The sequence below is a fragment of the Saccopteryx leptura genome, chromosome 4 (genome assembly GCF_036850995.1).
Source record: "Saccopteryx leptura isolate mSacLep1 chromosome 4, mSacLep1_pri_phased_curated, whole genome shotgun sequence".
Taxonomy (NCBI): Eukaryota; Metazoa; Chordata; class Mammalia; order Chiroptera; family Emballonuridae; genus Saccopteryx; species Saccopteryx leptura.
Window position 1 is genome coordinate 36,682,499 of NC_089506.1, and position 24,224 is coordinate 36,706,722.

Sequence of the window (24,224 nt, forward strand, 5' to 3'; positions counted from 1 at the left end):
TTGAGTTGACCCAGCTTGGAGACAGTTCCTACACAGGGAGGTGTCTGTGTCAGCGCCACACGAGCGCTCTTCCTCTTTATTAAGACGGAACGGGGAACCAAGCAGGGAGAAGCGTTCGGGTTGCCACTTATTCTCCAATCCTTGCAGTTTTGCCTCAGAAGGAGACTTTCCCTAACTTTTGTGCTCAAAAGCAACAATGTCCCAGATGTCATTAATCTGCAATAAACACTGAGCCTGGAAATTGTTTTTAAAATTTCATGACAAGTTTTTGCCTTTATTAAAGATAGTCTACTGCAGAGTGAGAAAGGATTCTGTTCAAAGTGTACAGTGGCCCTGGCCCTCTGCCCTCTGTCTGTATAATAAAGAGAACCTACACAGCTCCTACCAGGGCAGTGGGCTGGCATTGTTACCACGCTGTCCGACCAAGAGCTCCTTTAATGTCAATCTCAAACACAAGTTCTTGAAAACTGAATATATTTATAATAACGAAAGCCTGGTAGGGCCCTAATATTAGCCAACATGTTCTGAATTTGGTTTTTATATCATTTCACTATATAGCCACGGTTTAAAGAAAAAGCTTCTTTGCCTAAGTTTCTGACTGCTTGCAGAGTATATAGGAAATTTCCATTTTCTATTCTAATATACATTCACAAATTCATAATGAAGTTCATTAATGAGCAGGAAAACAAAGGAGGGTTCCACCATCCCATGACAATTATTGGCTTATTTTTAGTTTCCTTCTCAAGTTGGCCCCAATAAATTACTCCAAGAGAGTCTCTAGAGATTGAGAAATTCATTTCCTAGGTCCCAAACCCACCACACCCTACCCACGCTTATCTTCCACATATCATTTCATACTAGTCCTTCACAGGATATGTGTTTTGGAAATATCTTCTCTTAGTCAATAATTTGTCTTTTAACTCTCTTACCAATGTCTTAAAGAGTAGAAAACTAAATTTTTATAAAGTCCATCTCATCAATTTTACCTTTCATGGTTAGTGTTATTGGAGCGGTATCAAAAACTCATTGCCAAACTCAAGGTCACCTAGGTTTTCTTCCGTGCTATCAACCAGGACCTTTATATTATATAATTGTGCATTTTACATTTAGATCTATGATCTATTTAAAATTAATTTTGTGAAAAGTGTAAGATTAGCATCAAGATTCTTTTTTCTTTTTGCACATGGATGTTCATTTGTTCCAGCACCATTTGTGGAAAAGAGTTTTCTTCTTCATTGGACTGTCTTTGCTCCTTTGTCAAAAATCAGTTAACTATTTTTATGTGGATCTATTTCTAGACTCTCTATTCTGTTCGATGGAATTATCAGCCTACTCTTTCATCAGCACCACAATGTCTTTATTGTAGCTTTATATAAAGTATGAAGTCAGGTGGTGTCAGTCTTCCAGCTGTGTTCTTCTCCTCCAATATTATGTTGACTATTCTGGGTCTTCCATATAAACTTTAGAATCAGTTTGTTGATATCTCCAAAATAATTTGACGGTATTTTGGTCAGGATTATGTTAAATCTATAGATTGAGTTGGGAAGAATTCATATCTTAACAACACTGACTCTTTCTCTTCATGAACATGGAATATCTCTCCATTCACTGAAATCTTTGATTTCTTTTAGCAACATTTTCTATGTAATTTTCCTCATATAGATGTTGCACATATTTTACAGGATTTATACTTAAGTATGTATAAGTATGTATTACTTTTCCTTTTGGTGCTAATGTAAATGGTGTTGTGTTTTTTAATTTTGAATTCTAATCTTCCAGGTAACCAGCACAATTCTAGAATTTAAAATCAGTTAAATGGTTTCTTTATTATTAGGTATAGAAGAACCATACCATAGCTTTGACATTAAACTTTGTAATTTCTATATTTCACAGAATAAATTACTCTAAGTTATTACTCTGATTATTAATGTGGTAAAAAAAAGAGGATTATTATTGATGATGTATGATAAGAAAATTGAAAACCCAATAATTTAAACATTCATGACTGCACTAACAGTAACATATGAATAAAATAAAATGAGCATTTTATTACATATATAAGAGCCAGAAAAGTGATAATGGTGGGCCAGTTGCACATTTTTTATCTTTGTTAAGTGGTAATGACCTAAATATTTGCTTAGACATGTGAGCCACGATATAATGCAATGCACTGTGTACTACAAAGAATAATAAAATACTCTGACCCATACTCAGCGATCAAGGCTTACCTTTTGTTGTGATGCAGTCAGTAGAATAGTACTTAATAGTGGAAATCCCTGGGATTGAGCCATAGGCATGGAATAAAATGGGTTTTTCTTTGCTACAAGAAAACTGAGAAGTCTGAGTCTATCAGAGAATGTCTCTTCTCTATAACACACATTTTGAAAAGGGCTGAATGCTACAAGACAACGAATGTTCCTGGCATTTATTTCATATTACAGAAAATGACATACCCCGAGTCTTTGCATCTGTTCTGTGTGTTGTAAGCTATGAGAGAAGAATGAATGCCTCATGAGCATCTGAGCTTGGTTTTGTCCAATCTCTTCTCCTCTGTGCATAAGTCACCTCTGGTTCTGGGTTATGCACTGAGTATGGCCCATGACAAAGAAGAGAACAGTCTCACTTGGTCTACCTTTAGTCATGTAGTTAAAGAAAAACTCTTGAGAAAAAAGCCCTGGGCACTGTTCTTTGCCAGCTGCCAGAAAGGAAGATAAGAGCTCCGGAAACTGCCCTAAAGCCTTGCCTACTGTGTACCTGCAAGTGGATTCAGCACCACTGTAGTACGAGGGACAGTTCTAAAAACACGCCGGAGGCCGGTCACCCATCTCCTGGGAAATGCAAGCAACTCATATGGAGTTCAACTTTCTCTTTCATTTATGATTAGGAGATGGGAATGTAAAAAGTAGAAAATTATGCCCCAATTCTGGATTACTGATGTTAGAAAATAAGTGAGCACCAGGATGAGCTGGTAAGAGAGGCAGTGCCGGCCCTGCAGAGGGAGTGCTGGGCTCAGGGTTGAGTGCACAGCTGGAGGACTGATTCATACACTTTGTTCTGCAACTTGGTGTCTCCAAGAGTAGGCTGGATTTAATAAGTAATAATGGCCTCACAGGGTTGTTTCAGAGCTTAAATGACATGATAAACTTGGAAGTCATCAAGAGCACTGCCCATATCTAATCGGAAGAGGTTGTGGGAGACTGCAAGCTGACAAAAGTCCTCGCAGTTTAAGGCTTAAGCCAAAGGGCTAAGCTCTGCCCCACAACCTGTGAATGTTTGATTAAGTTGGTAAAGGCAATTTACACGCTCTTCCTCATACCTCCACGTTAGCTATAATGCTGATGGTTTCTACTAGTCCCATCCTCCATGTCCCTCAAAGAGACTGGAGGCAGTTTTCTTTTTACCCTTTGTTTTGTGAAGTTAAGATATTATGCACAGTGGGGATTTTTCTGCACTTGGGAGAATCCTGGTTTCCCTCAGAAATGTGACTTTGTATCTGAGCTCTCTTTGTTTTGCAAATGGCTTTGCTCTCTGCACTAGAAATAAGGTGTTTTGGGGGTGCAGGCTCACTCTTGCAGACCATCAGTCTTGGCAATGAGTCCTCCCGATACCATCCTTTTTCTCTGTGTTTATTTTCTAATCCTCCACCGTTCCCTCTTGAGACCTGCAAAATTACATGTCGCTCCGGCTCACAAGAGGAAAAATTTCCCTTGCCAATAATAAAGTTATTTAGCTTTGTTGAAAGTATGGAGTGACAGTGAGCCTGAGCCTACTATAATTATGTAGCATCTTAGGGCAGAGCTGGGAGCCACATGAATTTTGTGCCCAAAAGTATAGTTTTGTGAACTTGTTGAAGCAACGCTCCAACATTCTCTTGAGTCCAGTATCTGCCAGCACAGTGAGCTCAGGCAAGTCCTGGGTGGGAAATTCTGCACGTGGTCAGAAGGGGGTCATGCTGGAAGTAATTTCTTGGTTTTCCTTTTTCTGTCAGACAACTGGCTAGTATGTCTCCCTCAAAAGGAAATAGAACTCAAATCAATCACTGATCACCAATGACTGCGCTTCTATGCCATAGGTCAAAGTTTAACATAACTAGACTGGCCTTTTTATTCTCTAGTATAAATATGCACAAGATAAGTGAGACTTACTGAGCATGTTCTTATATACTACTTACGAAGTCTTAGCCAGCAGTCTTTTCCTTTTAAGATAGAAATAAAAGTTTTCTTCCCAAGAAAACACAGGTATATTACCACAAACAGATTCTCCAAACTTGCTTAGAAACTTATGTTTTACAAATTAAATTGTATTTTCAGCCTGACCAGGCAGTGGTGCAATGGATAGAGCGTCGGACTGGGGTGCAGAAGGACCCAGTTTCGAGACCCCGAGGTCGCCAGCTTGAGCACGGGCTCATCTGGTTTGAGCAAAAGCTCACCAGCTTGGACCTAAGGTTGCTGGCTCGAGCAAGGGGTTACTCGGTCTGCTGAAGACCTGCGGTCAAGGCACATATGAGAGAGCAATCAATGAACTAAGGTGTCACAACACGCAATGAAAAACTAATGATTGATGCTTCTCATCTCTTCGTTCCTGTCTGTCTGTCCCTGTCTATCCCTCTCTCTGACTCTGTAAAAAAAAAAAAAAATGTATTTTCATATATCCTGAGCTGTTTTTCAATAAAAACAAGAACGCACTCTGGGTTTCCACTCCAGGTGATCTAAATCAATGCCACTGTCGACCTAGTCACCAGCCTAGATTCCAAATCTCATTTTTCTGAGGTCCTCTCCTGAACCAGATTTGACTCACAATAGAGGTGATGTCGTTGGTAACTTTCCCTTGAAATTACACACCATCGTCTACTGATATAAAGCCACTGATCCTGCTCTGTGAGGAATTTGAGAGCACAGTCTCCTCTTTACTCTGAGCCGAGATGAAAGCCGACCAGTACTTTACTCAATGCTTGACCCCTCTTCTGTGGGGACTTAGCCTGGCCGGCCCCCTGAAAGGATGTTGACTTAATTCTATTAGTTCCTACTCTAGAGTATCCTGGTATGAAGGAGCTTTTCCAAGAAGAAAGAGTTTCAAAAAGGTCCCCAGGAACGTGCAACTCTATCAAACCCCATGTCTAGCACCAGCGCAGGGTTTCCTTTGTCGGGAGCCAATGAGGCTCTGGGAGCTCCAGTCCATGTGGGGCAGCTGGGGGGCGGGAAGGCACCACAGCAGGGAGAGGAAGGGTACTCGGACGAAGGGAGAGAAAAGCTGATGAGTGGTAGAGTGAGGAGGGAAGATAAGGCATCTCAAAATTATTGTTGGCTATTAGCTGCGGTAATATTTGAAAGAAAAATAGGACCATAATAAATTGGCTCTAAAACAGGGGTTGGGAACTTATGGCTCGCGAGCCAGATGTGGCTCTTTTGATGGCTGCATCTGGCTTGCAGACAAATCTTTAATAAAAAAAAATAATAACGTTAAAAATATAAAACATTCTCATGTATTACAATTCATTCATTTCCTACCGCTCATGTTCATGGTTGCAGGTGGCTGGAGCCAATCACAGCTGTCCTCCGGGACAACACCAAATTTTTACTGGATAATGCATAACGTACATGGGTCGTTGTATGGCTCTCATGGAATTACATTTTAAAATATGTGGCGTTCATGGCTCTCTCAGCCAAAAAGGTTCCCGACCCCTGCTCTAAAACTTGAATCAGATAACAAAGCGGATGGGATTTAGATATCACTGCTTTCGGTGACAAGGGCTTTTAGTATAAATAAAGCATTCATCAACTTCCAGCTATTTTCTGCCAACTGCATCAACCAGGTGCTTTGCATTTTGTATCATTCCTCCACAAAGCCTCGTAGACAACTTTCCATATCTACCAGAAGAAACTGGGGGCTAAAACTATCAATGCCACGCTTTGCCCCTGGACAGGGAACGCAGCTGCAAAGAGACTGTATTAGTGGCTGAAGTGCCTTTGACAAACACCCTATCAGACTAGATACGGGGCAGCGTGGGCAGGTCATATGCCCCATCAACTGTACCCCGGACTCCTATCCTGACAAGTTCACACACGGCACAACATTTGAATGTTTTGCAGTGTACTACCCCATCTCTCGATGCATTTGTACTGCAAAGGAGATTTTTAAAGAAACGTTTTTGACAGAAACAAATTCATAGATTCAGAGAATAAAGTGATGGTTGCCAGATGGGAGGGGTTTGGGGAGAGAATGAGTGAGAAAGGTGAAAAGATTAAGAAATACAAATTGCCAGTTATAAAATAGAGGGATGTCAAGTACAGCATAGGCAATGAGTGAATAATATTGTAATAACTATGTATGCTGTCACATGGGTACTCCTTAAGTTACATAAATGTCTAGTCACTGTCTCGTATACCTAAAACTAATATAATATTGTATGTCAAATGCAACTGAAAAAACCTTCTTTATATTTTTCTAATGTTTTTGAGATTTTCTTTTATTTTTGGCCACCAGTGGACAGAGTACACATGTGCACCGCAATCATCTTTATTGATCTCTACTTAAGACTGTGTCAAATCTATAAATGTCACAACTGGACCGGGTTTTGGTTACGGAGCTCCTCCTCATTGTATTGCTCCTCTTCATTTACCATACCTGAGTAACCATGCCTACGTTTGTTTGCCTGAGATTTTGTTTATGAGCAATAACTTACCCATATTGTGTTTCTGGAGAGTAAAGCTGCAATTATTATTATTTATTATTATTTTACATTGCCATTTTAAAATGATTCCATTTAAAAAAATTGCCTTGAGAAACAAACTTTTGCTGTTTGTTAAGTCTTCTTAACAAACACCCTTTGAGAGCTCATAGAAGCCACCACACATCCTGGACCCTCATGTGAGAAAGCATATCTACCACAGATCTACGCAGCTGGTGAACCCAGGAACATGTGCAATCCGTCATGGGCTGTGTGTAAACACCTAGAGGGAAAGTTCTCCATAATCTGAAAGCCATCATTTATTGATTTCGTCAAAGCCAGCGACAAACTTCTCCACCCAGTCCTCAGACTCATTCAACAGCTCTCTCAACATGAAATATATGCACAAGCAGTCCCCCGCCCCACTCAACAAAAACAAGGCACTTCATTCAAACGATGACATTCTAATCACCTTTTTTCTCTTTGCATGTGCTGCACCTAATGGACAGCCTCTGATATGTGTTCCTGGTTTTCATTTACGAGGTGGTAAAAGGTGCACCTACTCTTTCGCTGGGGACATCTAGCATCATCTCTATTTTATAGATGAGAAAACTCCAGCCTGGGGTGGTTCATGACTGGCACACAGCCAGACAGCAAATAAGTAAGTGGCAGTAGTTGGAATCGAACGTCCTAGACTTGACACTATGTCCATAATATAATTAAAAGAGTAATGAAGAAAATGTGCTCTGACATCTTGGCAAGTCGGAACACGTTCTGGGGACAACCAGAGAGATAATGAGTTCACAAGCCTTATGTAAATTGTAATCACAGCCCTTAGTTGGGAGCAGACAGCAGCTGTAACAGCGGTCCTAGGAGCAGTGTTGCTAACTGCTGTCAGCAAGGTCCAGTGCTCCCCCCCAGATTAATGAACACTCAGACAGGAGGTTACCTTGGAGGAGACTATTCGGTTGTCTGGGTACCTCTGCGGAATGTAGGCCTCAGCACCTGGGGGGGGCTCCTTGTGTCCCACGTAAATGGTCCGACTGTCGACCCAATTCTCTTCTCCTGCACACTGTGGGAAACAGAGTGGTGTTAGTGCCAGTGCCTCAGCCTCAGGGTCTGAAAGTTCTTCCCCGAAGTGTTGGATTTAACACTTGTCCATAGTAACAGAAGCCTGTGCCAACCGACTTATCGTATCACGTGGGACCACAGGGAAGAGCTGGGTCCCACTTGCCATCGCTGGAGCCACCCCTGATCTGACTCAACCATTATGAGCTAAGTTCTTCAAATCCCTGCCCAATTCTTCAAGGGAATGGTCTGAGCGGGCATTCTGCACTCCCAGTAAAAGCTGAGGGGTAGCCCTGAAAAAGCTAAGCATCAGTGGAAAAAACACAGCACGGGTTCACGTAAAAAAAACTGAATACGTACAGCCCTTGCTGGTTTGCTCAGTGGTAGAGAGTCAGCCTACCATGTGGAAGTCCCAGGTTCAATTCCCAAAGCACACAGGAGAAGCCACCATCTGCTTCTCCACCCCCTCCCCCTCCCCCTTCTCTCTCTCTCACTTTTCCTCTCTCTCTCCTCTCCTCTTATAGCCATGGCTCTTATGGTTCGAGCAATCTGGCCTCAGGCACTGGGGATGGCACTGGGCCTCACCTCAGGTGCTGAAATAGCTCAGTTGCTGAGCAATGGAGCAGCAGCCCCACATGGGCAGGGCATCACCCCATAGGGGGCTTGCCAGGTGGATCCCAGTAGGGGCGCATGTGAGAGTCTGTCTCTCGGCCTCCCCACCTCTCACTAAATTAAAATAAATTAAAAAAAAATACAACAGCAAAATCGTAAGGCTTCCAAAAGGGAAAAGACAAGGACGGTTAGAAATGTGAGGGAACGTCTTTAATGAAAGAAAATAAAACCTTGAGTTCGTAATAGAAGAATTACTCAACCATTTCAAGTGTCGTCATCACTAAGGCTTTCCTGGAAAGAGAGAAGACTTGGGTCTGACTCATCTTTGTATTATTCAGAGTGTGTACGCACGAGGCAGTAAGTAAATATCTTCTGAATAGAAGGATCTTTTAAAAATGCCCAATCAGACCATAGGCTGACAGCACTTAAATGTCTAATAGAAACACTATAGTTACTAATTAGAGTTACTAATTAGAGACTGAAATGCAGCCTCTTTTTTTTAAATTAATTTTAATGGGGTGACATTGATCAATCAGGGTACATAGGTGTAGAGCAGGGGTCCTCAAACTACGGCCCGTGGGCCGCATGCAGCCCCCTGAGGCCATTTATCCAGCCCCTGTCGCACTTCCGGAAGGGGCACCTCTTTCATTGGTGGTCAGTGAGAGGAGCAAATTGACCATCCCATTAGCCAAAAGTAGGCCCATAGTTCCCATTGAAATACTGCTCAGTTTGTTGATTTAAATTTACTTGTTCTTTATTTTAAATATTGTATTTTTGTTTTGTTTTTTTACTTTAAAGTAAGATATGTGCAGTGTGCATAGGGATTTGTCCATAGTTTTTTTAATAGTCCGGCCTTCCAATGGTCTGAGGGACAGTGAACTGGACCCCTGTGTAAAAAGTTTGGGGGCCCCTGGTGTAGAGAAAACATCTCGAGGTCATTTTGACATTTGCTTATGTTGCAACATAAAATGCAGCGTCTTACAGAAGCCCCAGCACAGGGTCCTGGGCATCACACCTCAATTCCTCTGCAGGAACTCTGAAGATACTGGCTTCCCTGAAGGTATGATAAACAGTGCTGGAAAGGAAATGGAAACCTTCCTGGTTGCAGGGAAAGTCATTGTGATGGAACAGGGAGAATAAATGAACATTGGAGTCAATGATCTGGCTCAGTTATTGCTGAGACACTCGTGAGCCTCAGGTAAGTTGACTTTCTGAACTGAACTCCATCACCATGAGTGGTGAAAGCACCTCCCTCAGAGTTGTCAAGAAGGAACTGGGGCAACAAAACCAGACCTATGGCAATGCTCCAGCCTGGTACAGGTCCCTTCTGCTGACAGAGGGCCCACCCTTTGTGATTCAGGGAACCCTCACTTTCCAAAGCCAAACAGACAGGGGTAACAAGGAATCCAGCATTTCTAGTGTTTGAGGTTATCATGAGTCTTACATTGCCTTCTTTTCTTTTCTTTTTTGCTTATAACTGTAATCTCCTTAGCTCATCTATCAACCTCTCGGGAACAAGATGACTTTTCATGTCGCCCCCCACCCACCCAGCACATTCTCCACAGTAGCTGCATGCTTGGGCATTCCCTTAGTTAGTCAATGCCACCAACGCCGCCTTTTATTAGAGCCTCGCTTTGCGGGACAGTCCATGTGACTAAGGATCAAGAGCAAACCGGTCTCTGTAACTCCACCATGCTTCAGAGATGTTCTGCAGGGACGCAGGGAACGGTACAGGCTCCCTGGAACAGAACAGGCAGAGGTGCCCCTGCCTCACCAGATGTGAGCAGAGTGCTTCTTCCTTGGCGGGAACTTGGCCTAAGCCCCCCCCCGCCCCCCACCGCGGCTGCCCTGTAGTAACCTGGGTACTCGGAAGGCCAGGGCGGCTCCCCAGCCTGCGCGAGCCCCCCCTCCTCGGGCTGCCTCACTGCCCCGTGGCTCTTCCCTGAGCCCTTCCTATTTGGGGTGAGGCTACTCAGGAGGGAGAGATGTTTACTTTTAAAAAGCTGCCTAAGCTTAATAAATAAATCTCTGGATATGAAAAGTTAAGAAAATTTATAAAGTCCCTGACTTCCCTGTATCTCTCTGAGCCTGGCCAAGCACGTGCTTCTCATTCCTGTGGGTTCAGGAAGTCACAGTGAAAAAGAATCTATAACAAATGAACCTGAAAGGGAAAGGCATGAAAATATAAATTTTATTACAAAAATAGAAAACCCTTCTTCTGAGCTTCAAAGACAGCAGCTGGCTTTCAGCCCTCTGCTCAAATTGGAGAAGCTCAAATCTTTCCAGGGCTCAGGGTCATGCCGTGCTGCCCTGTCAGGGGAGCTGGTGCTTCCCGGACACTTCCACCAGGGACAGAAAGGACCCCTGTCTCTGGGGAGGCAGAGCCAGAATGAATTTTACTCAGGCTAATGTATATTCAGTATCCCACGTGTGGAGCTGGAGGAGAAAGGCTGGCTGGGCAGGGCAGGGCAGGGTGGGGTAACACATGGGGACGAGGCCTGGAGAGCCACCTGACAGTAGTAGCTCATGTTCTCAGAGGGGCAAGAGGGCATTTACCCCTCCCCCAGCCAGTGTGCGCTCAGGACCCACGGCCCCACACGGGACACCAGCGGCAGCCCCCTTTCCAGAACCAGGGAGGACGGCTGCAGTTCCACCAAACAGGAGCCATGGAGAAAATGTCACCATAAATCACGCTAACAATAGCTATCCGAAAATCCTTTCCAGCTCCTTCCCTTAATTCTTTTTTTCTAAAGGTATTTTTGACATTTGGGGTTGATCCACTGCGGCCTGAAAAGCAGCCTTCTGACAGGCAGGGAGCAGGGCTGGTGGCTGAGGAAACATTCTGAGCCCCCGGGGCGGTGTTACCTGTGGGGGAACGCTCTCTAAAACATCCTGTGTCCCTCCTGCCCAAATGACACTCAGGCTCAAAAGCTCTCTGGGGCAGTGCTCCAGTGTGTGCCGAGTGTTCAGTTAAATATTAATTCCTGCTCTCCCGAACCTCGGAGGCCAGGGCTCGGAAACGCTCCCCCTCCAAGTCACTTGACTGATTCACTCTTTAAATAGACTCTAATATAACCTCCCACTTGACAGAGAGTAATACCAAGCCAAGAACCTCCGCCAAGGAGGCCTGGGTCATAACAGGAAAATGTCATAAACGGCCAATGTGCAAAATGGCTTAAACAGGGTTCAATCAGCTATTTAAATAATGAGTGGCAATACTAGTCTAGCCTACCCTGTGACCTCGGCCACAACTAGTAATAAAGTACTGAGAGGAACGAAACAGGCAAAGCTGGGGGCCCTAAAGACTATGCTGTAGTTAAAAGCTTAAGCCAGGTGAATAAAAAGAAGATCCAACTCTGCTCCGTACTTTTACATAAGTCCTTTGCCCGGCGTATCCACAGTGTAAATGCTCCACGCCCGCTAGTCATGAGCGGCAGTCTCAGCATCAACCCCACTGCTGTGGTCAGCACAGTGCTTGTGTGCACGAAAGTCCTCTTTTACTTAGTCCTGGCCTCAAAGTGCAAGAGGAGTGGTGCAGGCACTTCGGACATGCCAGAGAGAGGCTGGGAAATGCTTCTTTTAAGTGAAAAGGATGTACATCTAGGAAAAAACCAGCATATTTGGGTTCAGTTCTGTCCATGGTTCAGGCATCTACTGGGATGAGCCTGAATTAAGCCCCAGGCCCTGAGCCAAGCATGTCAAGCATTAAAAACAGCTCAGTTGATTCAAGCATCGGTCCCACATGGCGTTGCCGGGTGGATCCTAATCAGGCACATGTGGAAGTCTATCTCGCCTTCTCTCACTTAATAAAAGAAAATTAAAAAAAAAAAAAAAGAAAAAGGAGAGTCCTAGGACTAGAATTAAATAAAATTAGTTTTCATAAAAGTTGTATTAAAGAAAAATGAGTAACATCAGCACTGTCGTACCTGGAAGCCCAAGACCCTCAGCACCTCATGAATAAGCTCTGACCTCTTCAGGGGTTGGACTGGGGTTCCAGGCTCTCTTCAGAGAGCAGCAGGAAGATGTGACCAGCCAGCCCTGCCTTAAAAGTCTGCTTTCGCTGTGCTCCAATCCTCTGACCTGCAGTGAGAAAAATTAGTTCTATCTTCCCAAGAGACATTAACACCCTTTACCAATCTCACTATTTCACAAATATTGGTATCCTGCTAATGAGCCAGACAAATAGCAGAGAATGTATCCAAATTATAAATGTAGACTTGTTTCAGCTCTCTAATTCTACAAACTGTCAAGATATATAAAACTACCTATCCATTTCTCTCAATAGTAGTGCCCTCTGCCCGACTAGGGGGAGGCACAGTGGATAGAGTGTCGGACTGGGACGCAAAAGACACAGGTTCGAAACCCTGAGGTCACCTGCTTGAGCATGGGCTCTCCAGCTTGAATGCAGGGTCACTGGCTTGAGTGCGGGATCAAAGACATGACCCCAAGGTCACTGGCTTGAAGCCCAAGGTCACTGACTTGAGCCCAAGATCGTTGGCTTGAGCAAGGGGTCACTCAGTCTGCTGTAGCACCCCCAGTCAAGGCACATGAGAGCAATCAGTGAACAACTGAAGTGTCGCAACTAAGAATTGATGCTTCTCATCTCCCTTCCTGTCTGCCTGTCCCTATAGGTCCCTCTCTCTGACTCTCTCTCTGTCACTGTCAGAGTAGTGCCCTCAACCAGACAGAAATCTCAAAAGACTATTTCTAACCTGTCCACTCTGACATATACACAGGGCACAGAGACTGAAGGTCAAAGGAGAACACTGCTGAAACGCGCTCCACCAGGCCCCCTTCCCATTCACAGGTGTTCAGAGTGATGAGGGGGGGAGATACATTTCTCCTGCTTCGCCTGAGCATTTCTCTTCAGGGATGGAGAAGAGAAGCTGAATTAGGAAAGAAACAGTGATCTGGAAAGGCAAAGGAGTTGAATCAGAGAATCTTCTAAACCAGTGGTCCCCAACCTTTTTTGGGCCACGGACCGGTTTAATGTCAGAAAATATTTTCACAGACCGGCCTTTAAGGTGGGACGGATAAATGTATCACGTGACCGAGACAAGTGTCAAGAGTCTTAGACGGATGTAACAGAGGGAATCTGGTCATTTTTAAAAAATAAAACATCCTTCAGACTTAAATATAAATAAAACGGAAATGTAAGTTATTTATTCTTTCTCTGCGGACCGGTACCAAATGGCCCACGAACCGGTACAGGTCTGTGGCCCGGGGGTTGGAGACCACTGTTCTAAACCATTTGTACCTCTTCACTCAAGTGCTGGCCCTGATGCTGCCTCCTCCCCTTCCAGCCCCCACTTCCTCCAGGGCCATGAAACCTCCCTCTCACCCCCAGGGCAGTAAAGACCTCGCCCCCAGGAGCACAGACAGGTTGGAGGTGAGGGAGGCTTTAGAACCTGCATGGGTTCCTAAAGGGGGGCACCGCCTAGGGGAGTGTTCTCAACTGCACAAGTACATGGAACAGGGGCACCCACAACCCAGAGGGTCTATGATGAGAAACATCAACCGACTCATGAAGGGCTGAATGCAGACTAGACGTAAATGTAAAAGGACTCCTTACCCGCCCCGTTGTCCCTGCACTGTTGTCCAACTCTTTCTGGACCTTCCCTGGTATCTAAGTTGCCTAGCAGGTCTGCAGGGAGCTAAATCCACAAAGCATCACTGTTTACTAGCAGTTCAAAGAGCTCTACTCTGGGCGTGGGGGAGAAAAAGACAGTCCCCCACCTCATCCGAACCTGAAAGGTGATGAGAAATTGTGCCTGACACCCTCCCAGCTAAGTAGAGAGGGAGGGGCAGCCGTCCCTGCAGGCCCCCATCTCCACATTCCTGCGGGAATCACAAGATCTTCTGCCAAGAGGCAGGTGAACTAGAAGTCAAGCCTTTGCTTGACTCATAGCCTTGGGGACAGTCTACATGGTCCCCCAGGATATGTGAAAGGTCCCTGGGTTTCCACCCTGGAGCCAGTCCCTTATAAAAATACTAGAAAATCATATTTCTAATAAGGGATTTGTATCTGACATACATACAAGACTGCCACAACTCAATAAGAAAAAGACAAATAATGAGGATTTAAAGAGACATTTTCCCAAAAATTTACAAATGGCCAACAGTACATGAAAAAAATGTCCGTATCAACAGTCATCAGGGAAATGCAAATCCAACCCTGCCCAAGGGAGAGAGGCTGGACACAAAGGGCCAGACACTGTGTGACTTCATGATACCACAGGCAAATCCAGACACAGAGAGCAGATCTGCAGTTGCCAGGGGCTGGCTAGGGGGTGACTGCTAAGATGTACTGGGTTTCTTTTGGGGGTGGTGAAAATATTTTATAATTAAATTAAGGTGGTGATGGTCCCATAACTTGGTAACTGTACTAAAACCACTGACTTGCACCTTTTCTTTTCTTTTTTAAAAAAAATTTTTATAAGGTCAACCGGAAAGTTCTGTCCGTTTCTATCACAATAAGTTTCAACACGTAAGCACGTGTTTATTTGGCGCATGTGTGCCTCTCTATTTTTATCACTTAATGTACACATACTGACGTAGCAAATTAACTAAAACAAAGTTGGTTCACGTTAGTCTTATGTGTGAAGCGATAGTGTACCCGTGGCTACTGATAAAGTTCATTTACACCACTGTAATTTTTACGAATTTCAACAAGGAAGAAATGCTACAGAAGCATGTCTGTCGCATCCACCATATTTCCCGGACTTAGCACCCTCCGACTATCACTTATTTTTGTCCTTACAAAATTTTTTGAAGGGCAAAAAATTCAAAAATGAAGAAGATATTAAACAAGCACTGGTTCAATTTTTCGCATCAAAAGATAAAACATTTTTCAAAAATGGGATATATAAATTGCCCTCACGCTGGCAAGGAATCATTAATAATAATGGCAATTACATTATTTAATCAAGTTTATTGATGGTAAGAAAAATTTGTATTTTGTTTTATTCCAAAAACGGACAGAACTTTCCGGTAGACCTGATATTTATTGATTTTAGAGAAAGGAGGGAGAGAGAAAGGAGGTGAGGAGTGGGAAGCTTCAACTCATAGTTGCTTTTCATGTGTGCTTTGACAGGGCAAGGTCAGGGTTTTGAACTGGCAACTTCAGCATTCCAGGTTGAGGCTTTATCCACTGCAAAACCACAGGTCAGGCGACTTGCACCTTTTCACCAGGAGAATTTTATGATGTACAAATTACATCTCAATAAAACAGTCAGTTAGCTCTTCCAGTGCCAGTCCTGGGTTCCCAGCACTGCACATCCTGTGCCTGAGTCGGGATGGCCCTCACCTGGGGCAGCGGCACCTCGCTTCATGGACACTGCTTCTACCTTACTGCTTCTCCCACCACAGAGAAGAACGCACTTTATCAGAATGCAGGATTCTCTCCATTTTAGGGAAAATGGATAACATTTTTAAGGTCCTGTTTTTAATATAGAGCATTTCCTAATGGATAAAAATGAGTTGAAAGCATTTCCAAAGTAGTATGCCTAAGAGCAGAGAAACTTGAAAAATTTATACTCGGCATACAATAGGAAAAACAGAGCTAAGAGCAAACACCTGGCTCTGGTCGGTTGGCTCAGTGGTAGAGCATCAGCCTGGCGTGCAGGAGTCCCGGGTTTGATTTCCGGCCAGGGCACACAGGAGAAGCACCCATCTGCTTCGCCACCCCTCCCCCTCTCCTTCCTCTCTGTCTCTCTCTTCCTCTTCCGCAGCCAAGGCTCCATTGGAGCAAAGTTGGTCCGGGCGCTGAGGATGGCTCTATGGCCTCTGCCTCAGGCGCTAGAATGGCTCTGGTTGCAACAGAGCAATGCCCCAGATGGGCAGAGCATCGCCCCCTGGTGGGCGTGCCGGGTGGATCCCGGTCTGTCTGACTGCCTCCCCGTTTCCAACTTCAGAAAAATACCAAAAAAGAGCAAACACCTGTGGGTGTAGCCAAGGTAAATAACATATTCCTTCAAGTATAAGACGCATATCTAACAACTGGGTGTGTCTTTATATAGGTTGTAGAATTTTTTACTTGCATTTCCAGCTTTTTCCCATGGATAAGGAGTTGTATGAATTTTATGGTGAATAAAATTTGAGTTCAATAACTTTATGTAATACATTTCCCCCCCAAATTTCGGGCCCCAAAATTAAGATGCGTCTTATACATGGGAATGTCTCACACATAGGGAAATATGGTAACTTGCTCCTCCGGCTACACCAGGAGTCCCCAAACTTTTTACATGAGGGGCCAGTTCACTGTCCCTCAGACCGTTGGAGGGCCGAACTATAAAAAAACTATGAACAAATCCCCATGCATACTGCACATATCTTATTTTAAAGTAAAAAAAACAAAACGGGAACAAATACAATATTTAAAATAAAGAACAAGTAAATTTAAATCAAAAACTGACCAGTATTTCAATGGGAACTATGGGCCTGCTTTTGGCTAATGGGATGGTCAATGTGCTCCTCTCACTGACCACCAATGAAAGAGGTGCCCCTTCCGGAAGTGCAGTGGGGCCAGATAAATGGCCTCAGGGGGCTGCATGCAGCCCGCGGGCCATCGTTTGGGGACCCCTGGGCTACACAGTGGCTATCGATTATTTCAGATGCAATGGCCATGCAATGGCCATGTTCCTCCCCGAACTGCAAAGCCAAATAGTCAAGAGAGGGAGGGATTTCACAAGTGTTTCTTTAGTGTGAACATTTTCTCACACTCACACACACCCCCCCCCACCACTCCAGTAAAGACATGAGTCTTTCTGAATTTAGAATTCAATCAAAAAATGGCTGAACTGACACCAAGTTTCAGCAATCATAGCTTGACCAACTTTGCCACCAACTTAATAATGATTTGGTGTATGCTTGCCTGAGTGTTAAAGTTAGAAAGCACACAGGGACCAGAGATTTTTAAAAATATGCTGAAAATCAGTTTTAGCCGATGTTAGTCGCCTAATGGAAGTTTTGAATTTCAGCTGAAATAAACAAAACCGATTTAGCTGAATTACATTGTGGTACCAGGCCTGGGACACAGCATGTAATCTATCCTCAAATTACTAGATCAATTTTTATAGAGGTAGTTTTTCCCAACCACCATTTTCAAATTTACAGAGATCCAATGACAAAGTGATTCCTTATTCTGATATCTGTTTATAGCTTTGAGAGGCAACATTTCTTGTTCAGTGGGTAAGCAGACAACACAGGGCTTAGGTTATTTCTAAAAATAGGGGATTTTTCTGGCTCCCTTTTCACAGGCAGCTCCAGCATTCCTGTGACAAAGACAATGGTGACATTGGATCCTTTTGTCTGCCCAGCCCACATCCCACACACGTCTGTGTTTTTCAATCTTGCTGTTGTTAAGCCTCACTCAGGTATAACATAATACAAAGGGGAACCTTTGTGTTGATAGGTCAAAGTTGTGTGCCACGAATCACCAGCCCTTCTGATGGCCAGTAAGCAGGGCCTGGAACTCAAGGCTTCGAGGCTTGCCATGGTGCCGAAGAAATCCAGGCTGTGCCCTCCCTTCTGTGCACACTAGACCTGAACCGCTGGCATCTGTTGACACACAAGATGGAAACCTCACTGCAACTCTTCATTTTCAACGCTGCGTGACAACCGAAAATACTTTCTTGCCAATAAAATGTAACCAGAGCAAAAAAACTGGCCCTGGCTGGTTGGCTCAGTGGTAGAGCGTCGGCCTGGCGTGCAGGAGTCCTGGGTTCAATTCCCGTCCAGGGCACACAGGAGAAGCGCCTATCTGCTTCGCCACCCCTCCCCTTCTCCTTCCTCTATGTCTCTCTTCCCCTCCTGCAGCCAAGGCTCCACTGGAGTAAAGTTTGCCAGGGCACTGAGGATGGCTCTGTGGCCTCTGCCTCAGGTGCTAGAATGGCTCTGATTGCGGCAGAGCGATGCCCCGGATGGGCAGAGCATCGCCCCTTGATGGGCATGCCTGGTGGATCCCGGTTGGGCACATGCAGGAGTCTGTCTGACTGCTTCCGTTTCCAAATTCGGAAAAATACAAAAACAAAAACAAAAACAAACAAAAAAACACTTTGATATCATCCAGCTCACCCTATGTTTTTGACAAAAACAAGTTTCCAGACGAGGTTGCATATGAAGAAGCCACCATCTTTACTGCAGCTTTAAATCTAAAATGGCAGTAAAGTGACGAAATGGACTGGACATTCCATGCAGGCTCCCTCCCCACTAAAACTCTGAGTGACTTCCTTATAGTGTTCTTTATAATAATGCATTTACATAATGGCGACATCACCACGTTTGCCATGGGTTACTGAAGGGCTCGGAAGCCTCATCACAGCGAAGGAAGCTTCCTGTTAAACTCTGTAAGAAAATTACCTGTCATCACCTATCCTGTGTGCACCACAGAGGCTCAGCTCACCTAGGATACAGGGACAAGGGAAGGATTCACCGTACACTGGTTCTGGGCCTGGTATAGGGCACAGGTGGGGAGAGAAGGAGCAGGGTAGTGTCCCTGCCTAGCAGGAGGGACAGCACAGAATCCAGCTCAGGAGGCAGGTGAACCTGTGTAAGAGGTATGCTCCCAAGTCAAAAGTCAGGAAACCAGGACCTGTCAATAAGCACCAACAACTGAAATACAAGCTGACATTAAAAAGTGGGGAAGGGGTGGGGGACAGGGGAAGATGAACCAAAGCGAGTGAGCAAGAGAATTCTAAGAGGAGATGAGGTTTACAGGTGTTGGGAGGCCTCCAGGAAGAACCATATAGTGTATTAGAACTGAAGGCCAGCTCCCCTGCCCCAGGGATCAGGGAGTTCAGCTGGGTCCTCGCCAGAGAGGAAAGCCCAGCATGGAGGCCACAGGCCACGGTGCCCAGCACCAGCCCTATCTATCATCAGGAATGCAGGCCACTGCTGCCCAGCCCTGTTGGCTCTTACCCCAAAGAGAACAGGAGTGGGAATCATGAGTCACTGGTGAAAGAATTACTACCCTTCTGTGAACCAGAGGCAAGGGCTGCCATGGCCCACAGCACAGCACTTCAACCCCACACCCCTTAGAGCTTCAGAGGGGGACAGGGAGGTGGCGGGCCCAGCAGTGGTGTGCGGGTACCAAGGGGCATGGAGGTGGTGCCATTTATGAAGGGAAAGGTACACGGGCCGAAACCAGGTTTCCAGGCGGACAGGAGAGAGAAGCAGGCAGACTACTGGGGTCCTGTTCAGTTCCCATACCTGCTTCCCAGTTGGCTAACCTGCACCTAAATCTGTTCATTACTCTCCAGACAACCCCCCAATAACACCCCACTCATCATGACAGAAATAAATCATGGTGTGCCCCCAGCTACTGAAACTGCAATGCAAATTCAGGAGCTTCTCAGTAGTGAAATGTAGGTTAAGATACCAGAACATGGACAGGCCAAGGAAATTAGCCTAAGCACATGGATCAGCACAAAACACTGCACTTAGGACAGTGGATGAAACTCAATTAGCAAGAGAGGCGCTCAAATAACCAAGTCTCCAACCCCCCAGTTCCTCATAAGGCTCTACAAACACTGTCACCCAGGAGGCCGGTGCAAAAACCATGTGATTTCTATATTTACTTCCCATTACTGAGTCTTTCTAGAGAGGAATTAGCTGGAAGACTAAGCAAACGACATACCCAATTCACAAACAAGAACATGTTGGTATACATATAGGCTTTTAACAGCTGAAATTATATACCTTCAACTGCCTTGTAGGCATATTTTCTAAATATTGAATATATATCTAATGAAGGCAACTGCAGGACTGAGTCAGGAATTACGGCACACTGTTTAGTGAAAATACCGCCAAATTGGATAACAACATACACAGAACAGCTTTAGCAATCGTGGTTCAGCTGGGCTACAGTCTGGAAGCAGGCTGCCTGAAATCCGGCATGAATCCCAGACACAGAAGCGAAGATGCCATTTGGGGAAGACCGCTGCACTGGAGCCCGAGGCTGAGGCTGACCCCTCCTCACCAACCCCACAGAAGGCTGCAACCTGGGAGACTAGGAAGGTGACCAGAAGTCCACCAGCACGTCCTTCGACCAAGGCTGTGCTGAGGTGGCAGACACCAGAGGGGAGAACAGAGGGCGATGCCGGCGGGCTCCCCACGTGGTCGGCTCTGTCGTCTGAATGTAGCTCCCACTCTAGGGCTGTCACGGGCCTTTCAGGACCAAAGACGACAGAGTGGACGGAAGGACGAGTGATGAGAGTACAGGAAGAGGCAGAGCGGGACAGTCCCATAAAGCAAACCTGGGCCTGGAATCCCTTTGGAAGAAAGGACTACCGTGAGAACACAGCCCGAAGGGGAGAGGGCCACCTGAAGCCACCTAAGCCACCCAGAAAGCAGTGAGCCGGAAGGTCATAGCAAAATTACAGTGAAATTCTAGCAGAGTTCATTGTCGTTTTTGTTAATGTAATTACACAGCCACTAAAACCTTCCAGGACTTCAAAGTCCATGGATTTCTAACGGCTAGTACTGTATAACAAAATACAAATGAACCATCCTCAACAACACACTCTGGTCACTGCACTCCCCTCCCCCTAGTAAATGCTCCCTGCAGCAGGGGCCTTGAAGGGTCAGTGAGAGAAGCTTCTAGAACAGGAAGCTGCAGGCTTGGAGGGACAGTCAACAACTATCCCAGCAGCTCTGCAGGAGGTGAGAAGCAGCATGCCACCTCACAGACGGATGAGAGGTGGTCATAACAGAAGCAGACACCTCACAGAGAAAGGGAGCGAAATTAATTCTCCCACTGTTTCTCAGTGACACGCTGACCCTCCTGATGATTGGGGGGGGGGGGGCAGCGATCCAGCCTGAAGCCAGCAGGAGATGAAAAACAGGCAAAGCACCATCAGAAAGGCTCCTGGGTCTCATCTCTGACAGAACCCACCCAGAGACAAAGATGTGACGCTGACCATGGGGCCGTCCTGGAGACAGCAGCTGGGCCTGCACTGTCTTCCTGAAAGGCCACTGGGCAAACGCGGACCACCTGTTCCTGGTCAGCAGGTCCAGAGGGACACCAACAGCAGGAGGAATCATTATTGCAGCCAGGGGTTCATGAGACGGTGAAGCAGTGTCCTCATAACTGGCTCCCACGGTGAGAGCCTTCTGGGAAGAGGATGAGGCCCAGCCCACAATATGGAGGTCCTGATGAGCAGGACTCCCTCGTGTTGGTCCCAGGATGACTGCTGGGAGGATGATGCCACTCCAAGACACTGGTCCTTAGGGAAAGTAGTATAGAGGTGCAGGGGTATGAGAGTCTGCCGCCTTCCCTGTTGGAAAAAGCTACCCTTGGGTCTGAAAGTCACATGTCCCATGCAACCTTCCAGCCCACAAGGTGCGAATGTATATATAAAAATGTATAAACATTTTGGGAAATGGACAGCCACACAGAGACCCTCCACAGCCTTGACTCTATTCCATGGAGCTACAGGGGCGTGGCCCTGTGTGGAGCGGGCAGGAGAACCTGTGTACTTCACAGCTGGCATCCCACCCAAGGTCAGGGGGATAAGCCAGACCTGCCACCTCCTGCCCTCTCTGTCCCTCCGTGGGCTAAGTGACATGAGGTTAGAGTAAAACACATCCCTCTCCTGGCCGAGGCCAACTCTGACTGGCCGCAGCCACGCAGGCTGCACCCCCGCCAGAACCTTGAGGAAACAGCTAGTCCTGGGGGGTTGCTCCGCTCCGTCAGCAAGTCCTGGCATGTCAAAGCACAGTAACCCAGAGAATAACAAAAGCGTAGTTAAATAGAACCGTGTTCCTGGAACCTTCCTTCAACGTCCTAAAAATCCCTGAATAAAACTTTGTGTTTTCATGTGAAGTGAAGCTAGGTTCTGGGTTCGGATAACCATACATGTGGGACAATTTTCATTATCTGAACTATCTCACGCACTGCAGGATGCCAGACATCTCTGTCCTGCCTCCCCACTGCCAACGAGCCACCAACCATTGTGACAGCTCAAATGCCCCCCCCCCCCAAATAGCCAAAACTCCACTGGCAGGGTGGTCTTGCCTCCATTGGGAATTACTACAATGGTGGGGAGTGGTTCTCCCTCTTCAAATAACAAGCAAATGAAATTGAGAAGGAAAGCACCTGGGCCCTCACTGATTGGCTACGAGAGTGGAGACTCCACAGGAACTGGCAACTGCCACCTCCTTTCTAACTCTCAGCTTGCAAGCAGTTCCTACTGGGGAAGATGAAATTGCTCCACCCGTCACACTCCAATTAAGAACCCACCCTACCTTGTGCCCTGGGATACTATGGCTGGAATGTGAGCCCAGTCACATTTGACATTTGATGCAACAGCTATTCTGAAGTGGAAAAACACAGGGCAGGAATTGAGTATTTGTGGGGACATGGGCAAACAGACCGTGGAGATCCTGGTAGACAGGACTTTGTGAGGTTACCAGTCTCAGAAAGAGAGGGGAAAGGAAGGGAAAGCAAGCTTTAGGCCAAGTGAGAGGGTAGGCACTTGTGTGTAGTTCTGAGTAAGTCACGTTTATGTCCAGAACTAAATCACTGATCAGCTTCCTTCTAGTTTGCAAATACTATATACTATGAGCAGCTGTCAACAAACACTGTTTGCTTTTGGTGTTTTTAGTTGCGATGTCCTGATCCTGAATTAAATTATTCCATGGTGTTCGGTTCAGGTCCAGGGCCCCTTACCAAAGAACCTCTACTAAGCAGGGTTACACTTGACTCAATCTGGCACCAGGACATCCCCGTGACACCCCACCTGAGCAAACCTGACCGGTATTTCACATCCCCTCACCTAACCTCCCACTGAGGCAACCTCCTCAGTAAGTGACCCCTCATCCAATCTCCTGCTTCATTCAGCATATAGCCTCACCCTGCCCCAAAATTTCCCACCAAATCTAACTTCCTAAACTATAGCCTTTCTCACTAACCCTATAAAAGCTTAAATTCCCAAACCCTCGGGACTGACGCCTCTAGGGTCTCAATCCACTTGCAAATATATAAATAAATTTCTTATAAAACTCATCAGGCCTGTTTGTCCCTCCTTTCGTGACCTCACATTTGGTGGCAAAACCTGGGAGAGTCCCACGTGGGCAGGACCAGAGCAGTACTCTGGTTCCCCACCATCTGGGGCTTGCAACTTAGAGAGCAGCAGGTAGGCACAGCTCGTCCTGGGCTAACCTCCGAATCCTGTTCGGGGTCACAGGACTGACCAGCACTGGCTTCTTCTCCCATGACCCTACTAAGCCAGCCGAGGAAGAGGCTGGGCATTGGGAATTTCTCCTCTCCAGTGCCAACTTCTCAGTCCACACTGGTTATCAATTCTGGTGAGTGACCCTATGGCCCCTCTCACTGGGTTTTCCAATTTGCTCCCTCTCGCTGTCATTCTCAAAAGCCCTAGCACTAGGCCGGAAACCTTCTATGCCTCCAGGCTTTGGACCCCTTAGTCTTGGGGACCTCTGACCTAAGAGACTCCCCTCACTCTCTCAGGGTGGCCTGTCTATGGGTAGGGAACACCTGTCCATAGTGAGACCCTCTCAGGGATCACAGTTAATCAGTCACCCTCACCCTATCGTCATTCTCTCTCTACACTACAGGCAACACATGCCCCACACCCCCAAAATCCGCTCCCTTAGGCTGTATCCCCCCAAATTTAAATTGTCTCAGCCTAAAGGGAGACATCAAGTGAAAGAAACACTTTCAATGGCACTTTTGATTTCCTCATGCATCCCTTCTTCGGGGACCTAACACATGGAATGTACCATTTGAGCATAAATGGGTGTGGAGGTCACTGAATTACAGGGATGAAAGTTTCTGGACAAGGACACAGAAATTAAGTCACACTAACCACTCCTGGGTACTCTGCTTGTGTTACACACCCCAAAAAAATCCCAAGTG

At 45.9% G+C, this 24,224-nt stretch overlaps 1 protein-coding gene across 6 annotated transcripts in view; it reads right to left on the reverse strand.

The window, feature by feature from the left end:
- The window catches only part of ATP11A (ATPase phospholipid transporting 11A), a 150,580-nt gene that overhangs the window by 66,874 nt on the left and 59,482 nt on the right, over nt 1-24,224 (reverse strand). For all 6 annotated transcript variants that reach the window (XM_066380531.1, XM_066380530.1, XM_066380534.1 and 3 more), the window contains exon 2: nt 7,617-7,739. In XM_066380531.1, coding sequence (XP_066236628.1) covers nt 7,617-7,739 — 123 coding nt within the window. The remainder of the gene's footprint in view (nt 1-7,616; nt 7,740-24,224) is intronic.